Source organism: Quercus robur, chromosome 9 (assembly GCF_932294415.1).
Source record: "Quercus robur chromosome 9, dhQueRobu3.1, whole genome shotgun sequence".
Taxonomy (NCBI): Eukaryota; Viridiplantae; Streptophyta; class Magnoliopsida; order Fagales; family Fagaceae; genus Quercus; species Quercus robur.
In genome coordinates this window covers 16,902,270-16,909,926 of record NC_065542.1, presented here as the reverse complement: position 1 = coordinate 16,909,926, position 7,657 = coordinate 16,902,270, and the positions used below count along the sequence as shown (strand labels likewise).

General features: G+C 36.0%; 1 protein-coding gene across 1 annotated transcript; it reads left to right on the top strand.

Annotated features, from left to right (window-relative positions):
* Nucleotides 1–2,622: 2,622 nt before the first annotated feature.
* Nucleotides 2,623–7,595, top strand: LOC126699286 (uncharacterized). The gene is made up of 5 exons (XM_050397015.1): nucleotides 2,623–2,812; nucleotides 3,827–4,074; nucleotides 4,491–4,704; nucleotides 4,823–4,977; nucleotides 7,203–7,595. Exons 1-4 carry the CDS (start codon nucleotides 2,651–2,653, stop codon nucleotides 4,943–4,945), a joined length of 747 nt encoding a protein of 248 aa, XP_050252972.1. The 5' UTR covers nucleotides 2,623–2,650; the 3' UTR covers nucleotides 4,946–4,977; nucleotides 7,203–7,595.
* The last annotated feature ends 62 nt before the right edge of the window (nucleotides 7,596–7,657 follow it).

Genomic DNA, 7,657 nt, shown 5'->3' with positions numbered 1-7,657 from the left:
TAATGTGCTTATTCAAGAGCCAAAGGTGGGTTCTTGCCAATATTTCACAGATGTTTTTATAGGCAATGTTCATAGTGCCAAAGTGTTCACCACTATCGATTGTCCTAACATCCTCAATGTTTCTTCGCAGGAATCGGAGCATGTCACGTGGATAAGTACTTCTAATAAGTGGAATAATAATACTTATACCACTAGTAAGTGGATTAATATGACTTCCTCAGCAGAGAGGAGGAACAAGGGAAAAACACTTGCATAGGGCTATTCTCAAGACAAAAGGCTCCCAACGGGACAACATTTTGTAATGCATGAAGGCGCATCCTCTGGGGTCAAACTCGGCGGATCAACATCCCTTCAGGAATTTGTCCCAATAGTGTTGACATATTCCAATGGTGACATGGTTATTGCTTTGCAGGAAGTTTTATCTAGGAGTTTGCAATTCCACAATGGAACGTATACAGAACTACCGGATTCCATTAAATTTATCCTTTATAACCTCCAAGCTACTTTTATCCTAAATCACCACACCCATTTCCAAAAAAACTCTTCAAGCCCTAGAAATCCACCTGGTAAACACTACTGCCATAAATGAAGCCTACATTAGTCAACTCTTTGGCAAAGAGGATATCCATTCAAAGGATAAAAAGACTATAATGGGCACTGATTATGCTAGATTGAGTCTTAAGACCCAATCTCTGTTAAGAAGTGTTATTGCCAACTGAAATACAATCTTTTATTTTGGAAAGCAAGGCTATGTTCAGATCTTTTGATCTCTGGTTTGAATATTTCAAGACACTTGTTACAACTGTTATTCCTGATCCTGCTAATTCAGATGATCTTAGTGACATCCTTGAACAAGTTGATTGGGAAGAACACTTTGGGATTAGTCTCGGAGTGTATGAAAAGAAACATCCGTTTCCTGGCCTTTTGGTCAATTAAGATGATGGTTTAGATGTTGCTAACAATTATGATGATGGTTCAGATTTAGATGATGTTGATAGGGGCCCCAACTGGCTTTCCTAAATATTTGAGTATGGCTTTATCAGACTCATAAAATGAACAAGTCATGACCAAGCTAGCCAGCTTCCACAAATTATTCAGACTGCTGTTAAAAAATTTGAAAGTCCCTTTGTTTCCATCAGATGCTAGAGCACCTTGCCAAAATAAATGGGAAAGAGATAACTGGATGAATGTCCAGCCCTCAAAACATCTTGTTCTCATTAATGGATACACCCACCAAGGACAATGGTATGAAGGAGACTCTCATTTATCATTCAGGAATTCTAATGCTCTTGCAGAATGCTGGAGAAACTATTTCAATAATCAAATTCTTGATGTCGCCTAGAACCTATGGAAAGATTATCATTTCATAGGAAGCAAAAAGAATTTCTATTTTTCGTCCCAGACCTTATGCTAATGCCATTTCTCATATGCGGATAGTAGATCACTGTAATCCAATAAGTTTTCTCACCACAAGAAAAAGTCCAAAGTTTGAGCCACTTCTATATTGTGGATTCTGTAATCAATATGCTATATATCATGAACATGAATGCAATGATGATCCCCCATGGGATCCTTATGATGGCTACCCATCAGATGCTTATGATACTAATTAATGGTTAGCCACCTCAAGCCATTATCACACAAGATGCTTTTACCTCAGTGCAAACAGTTGAACTAGCCAATGCACCTGTTTACACATCCGCCAAGCCTATTAAGCCTACTGCAATTGTTTGAAGAAGATACTCCTGATTTAGCAGAAGATTGATTCTCTTATTTGTCTGGCCTGCACAACGGTCAAAATGCTACAAAGTTTACCCCTGGTGAAGTCCCAATTATTGTACTGCTTGCCCCACAAATGATGCTACTTTTAAAGATTCATCATGATTTTAGTCACTTCATGGTCACTTTTGGCACAATTTGGCTCTTTGGACTGAAGACCCAGACAAAGCCTTTGCTATTGCTAATTTGAGTCAAAAAGTGAAAATCACTGTTCACTGATTACTGTTCATTACACTTTTTCTGCCTATTTAAGGGGGGATGTCCCTTATGTTAAGACTCAGAATTTCCTTTAGTTTTCATAACTTTCTTTAGAACCTTTCTTAGAGAGAGTTCCTTTGGTTAGGATTTTCCTACTACTTCCCTACAAATCTTGTAGCTAGAACTAGTTCCAAGCCTTGTACTGTTGAACTGTTGAAATCTTGTAACTACTACTGTTGTAAGTACTATCATCTATTTTTAATAATAACTACTTTCAGCTTTGTGTTTAATATATTTGTTGTTTCCGCTTCTTGGACGGTTTTACATTATTTTCAATTTAACTACTTCCAGTTTTCGTTTAATATACTTGTTGCTATTGCCTTCTTGGCTGGTTCTATTTTAATTATCTTATTTTAACAATTATTGCTACTGCCTTCTTGGCTGGTTTTACTTTGCTTACTTTAATATATATATATATATATATATATAGTGCACTTCTAATTTTAAATCATATCAACTTTTAGCTTGGTTCTCATAGAGGACAGAGGCGACAAAGGTCCAAGAAATGGTGCAGGCCTGGCCCATATAAGCCACAACAGTAGGCCCAGATCTTGCCTAATAAAATAATAAATTGGCCCAACATAAGAGCAAGAAAAGAAGCCAGAGTTTAATTATGGCAGAAACATCAGAGAAAAAGAAGAGAAGAATGGCAGAGAAAAGAGAAGCAGATACCAAGAAACAGAAGAACCCAACATTAACAACATCAAAGTGGCCACTCATCAAACCCAAACAAAACCTCCAGATCACTCACCTCAAAGATACAGATCTTTTTACTGTATGAATTTTCATCCCATATTTGCTCTTCTTCATATTTATTTATTTGTTTTGAACACTTGTTTGTGCATGTGTGCCCTGTGTTTAAGACAGCATATGAGCTTGATTTATTGTGGTTTGTCCATTGTGATTTGTATTTCAGGGCAAGAAGGGTGTTTGTCCTGTTGTGTCATGTTATTGTAATCAAGTTTAGGACTTGCAATTGTATACCTGTATTTTCCGTAGTTCATTTTATGCGTAAAAGGAATAAATTTTTTCACTAAATTTCAGTTTTTTAAGGATATTTAGCAATTGGGTTCTTTTGAATTATTCTAGGATGTTGATTGGAAGGGCGGAAAACGCTTGGTGTTCCATTTTACTGCAAATTTTGACAATTGCAATGATGCTCAATTGCATTTCATGAGTTCATGAATGAATAAATTTTTGATTTGGGATGTGGGTACTTTTAATTAATAGGATGTTTATCGTGGTGACTAGTGAGTGGAAATGAACCCGGGTTGTTAATTTGTTGGGATTCATTAGAAGCTTTTTCAAGCTTGCTTATTTGTCAAACAAATTGAATTTATGTCATGAGTTTCAGACATAGTTTGTTAATTGTAATATAACCATGATTTCTTTAAGGAATGGAGTTGGAATTGATAGGTGGCTATTAGTACTTGGTAGGATAACAAAGAAAAGGATCCTGGTTTAATGCCTTAGTGAGAAGGTAGAGGTAAAAACCAATGGGGGAGAAGTTTGAAAAATTCAGATATGAGATGAAAATTATTACCTTTACATCATTGGAAGTGGTCAACAAATAATTTGGTTTAAGTTGTATCTTTGTTACTATCAAAGTTTGTGAAATTAAATTGTCTAATGATGGATGGTGTGGGGCTTACACTTTTATTACTTTTATGCCTTTTCATTCTGGCATGAAAGGCAATCCTATATATGTGACCATTTGAAACATGATTTTGTTGAATAAGTTATTGAGTTTTATCGGTTGTAATATTTCTACTATGTTTGAGATATCCAGGTGCAGAATTTCTTCACATCTGCTGAATCAAAGGCATTTATTAAAGCTGCAGAGTCTATTGGTTTTGTCCACCAAGGAAGTCTTGGTCCAACAAAAGGTGAAGCTTACAGAGATAATGATCGAATCTCTGTGAATGATCCTGTTCTTGCAGAAACAATATGGGAGTCTGGACTACACAAACTTTTTTCGGATATTAAAATTCGAGGAAAGGTTGCTGTTGGTTTGAATCCAAATATCAGGTTCTACAGGTTGGTTGAAAATTTTCCATGATTCCATGCTCTGTTTCTCATTTATAGATGATATAAATGTGTAGCTATCTAGTTTTCAAAGGAGAATCATATAGTGAAACTTATTGATGATGGCAAATCATCTCTTTAACTCTGAACGTTGTAGAGTGTAGGAAGGACTATTCATGATATAGATATAGGATTTTATTACTTTCACTTTTCCTGTATATGCTATTCTATATGGAGCCTTGTAGCTCAATTTGCACCTCTTGGTGTTTCCAATGGAGACATCCAAGGTTCAAATCCCCCTTCCCCAACTATTGAATTATACACACACACACACACATATATATAGTCTTTATGAAAAGCTCTAGCCAAAATTCTTTGCCTTCTTTGCCTTGAAACTTCATATTATTTTGGATGCTTTGAGTGATCAGGTACAAGGTTGGTCAACGCTTTGGACGGCATATTGATGAAAGTGCTGATCTTGATGAGAGAAAGAGAACCCATTATACTTTGTTAATATATTTAAGTGGTGGTCTTAAACCCAATGCCAAAACTGATTTGAGCAGCCTCAAGGATCCTTCCTCAGATCCTCTAGTTGGAGGAGAGACAGTCTTCTACGGTTCAAGGAATGCTGTTGTGGCTGAGGTAAGTTCCTTTGGTTATTCTCTCTTTTGTCCTACCCTTTTTGTTTTAAGTTTCTTTTTCCCTTTTTTTCAGTTACATTTTCTGGAATATGCATTGTGATGTAACTTTAACTTTGAAGGTGGCTCCCACTGAAGGGATGGCTCTCCTACATATTCATGGGGCTAAGTGTATGTTGCATGAAGCCCGTAATGTTGCAAAGGGTGTTAAGTATGTCTTCCGTTCAGATGTAGCATTTGCCTGATGGGTGTAGTCATCTTAGATTAAGCAGACTTGGTAAGTTCCTCGATTGAAAGCTATATCTCCTCACTTACCTTTCTATCTCTTGTTGATCATCTTTTGCAAGTAAAATTTAGTTTTTAATTGACTGGTGCCATAACATCTGATAATTTGCAGGCTTGATGACTCCTTACCTAAAACTCTTTTTTACTTTAGAGTTTAGAATTAGTTTAAGAGGATGTTATTGTGGACCATATGATGTGTGATTTATTTGTGCTTGTAACTATATTTTATCCCTTTTTTTTTGTGGATAACCAAGGAACTGGTCCACATTTGGATTACCTACAGCAACTTTGGGATAGATCTGCAGGTTATTCCTCGTTGATCTTTAGAGAGAAATAAGGCATTTGGGAATTGGGCTTACCTTTTTGGAATAAGAAAAATAACTCTATTTTGCTTCTTCTTCTTTTTTTGGGTGAGACAGAGAGCTTAGTGGAACCCAAGTATACATGTCACCACTCAAGGAAAACATTAGCCACATTTGCACTTATACCCCAAAAGTACTAGTCAAGTTGCAATTGGGGCTCCTCATAATCACTTATATAGCCCAGTTTGACCTAGTAAACACCCAACTCAACAATGCCCGCACAAACATATGCTTATCTATTCCAACCCATGTAGTCCTGATCCTGGGATACGCAATTTCCCCACTTAAATTCCTAACATCTTTATCATGACTCAAGGAAAACACTTGCCACATTTGCATGTATACCCCTATTGGATTAACCAAGTTGTAATTGAGGCTCCTTGTAATCACTAAATGGCCCAATTCAAACTATTTAACACCCAATGTGGGACTCAGGACGTGCCCGCACAATACAAGCTAATCTAATCCAATCCATGTAAACCATGGTATCACAATACACCACAAATATCTCAACAAGAATAGCTTGAGGTTTTGAAACTACATAGGAACACTGTGATGAAGTCAGGAATATAGTATTACAGACCAAATTTTAGCCAAATTATGAATGTGAAGTTGGAGAATGAATTTGAAACCCCTTAGACTTGATAAAAAAATGAAGAGTCTCCTCCTCAATTAGCTTATACTCTCTGTATGAGTCAGATGGTGTTTCTTATCATTCTTAAATTAATTACAGTTTCTATGTTATGAAAAATAGGAGACCATTTCCAAGAGCCTTGGGTTCAAATCCCCGTATCTCCAATCCTCAAATTATCAAAGAAAAATAGGAAACCAATGACTGTGGTTACTCGTGAAGCTAATGTTTGGACAAATCTGATGTAGGACAGGAAAATTTTGGTAAACTGCATACAGATGCTTATATTGTGGGCTTTAGCATTTTAAACTTGTGGTTCTAGAGTTATATATGATGAAAGGAGGGCTTTCAGAGTTTGTTGGTCATTTATATATTGAATTGATTGCAGTTTAAAGGCAAACGGGGCTGATCTTTACAAATGTAGGATGCTGAATGCCGCAGCTGAATATAAAAATTTGATTGTAGGTTTTGATGTATAGGTGATGAGAAAAAGTTTAGGAAAAATTTAAAGTTGTGTCTGGATGGGTGAAAAAGGAGGGAAAAGAGATGGAGGAGAGTGTCCTTACCTGGTTTGGTTTGGTAGGAAGGGAGGAGAGGGAAGGGAGATGGAGAAATTCCCCTTCTCTTTGGATGCACCATCTTTTTTTCTTCTCAAATTGGAAGGAAATTGAGGGATAAGGAGGGTGAAAGACTGTTGAATTTTTGGTTGGGGATAATTGTAGTTATGTACCCTAAACTTTGGGGGAAATTTGTGATGTATTCCCAAAATCACAAAACTTTGCCTTCAAAACCCTATTTAAGATTAGTTTGCAGTGTCCACCTCTTGGTCAAATTTAATGTCTAAACTAACAAATCAGTGGGTCCTTAACTATTGAGACGTTTGCAATGAAATTTCAATTTTACCTCTGCACATAAAAATTGTTTTAACACTTTGCATAATAGCTGCTTATTTACTTTTGGGTTCATCTTGGGATTATATCTGGTTTTTTGCACATTTTATTCTTTTGATTTTTGATACAGTTGGAATTACTCATATATGGAGCCCAAATAGAAATTAAAGATTCAGTATAATTGTGGAACCATTTGCTTGACCATATTTTTGTCATAAAATAAAGTTTTGTTTTGTCTAGATTTTTCCCCCCAGTACAACTATTCTTAGTGTAGTGTCATCAAAATGAACATTGTTTTGTATCACATCATTCTAATATTAATAATGCTTTTCAGGTGAGTGCCAATTTTGTACTGTTGAAGTGGCCAACTCAGCAAGCCAAAGCCAATATGGAATGCTAAGATGATTTGATTCAATAGAAATTTCTTGATTTTATTGTCCATTCTCTGTGCTGCCAAAAAAGCTATCTGATGCTATACACATACATTTCTCATTAACGGTATGCAAAATGAATATTTTTATTGCTCTCTATGTCACAGAAATATCAAGAAACTTTATTACCAATGCATAGTCCTTAGAAATTAGAGATTGTCAATGTGCTCAAATTAGAAGCAGTTGTTTTGTAACACAGATAATGGCTTGAGAAAAGAAAAGGCCACTGTGAATGTAGACAATCTTTTCATATGCAATTCTATTGCTGCCAATATGTGCATTGGATTTCCTTGTAATTAGTGTGTGATTAATATTAGGCTACACATGCTAGTTTTAATCAAATTTATTCAAAGACAAC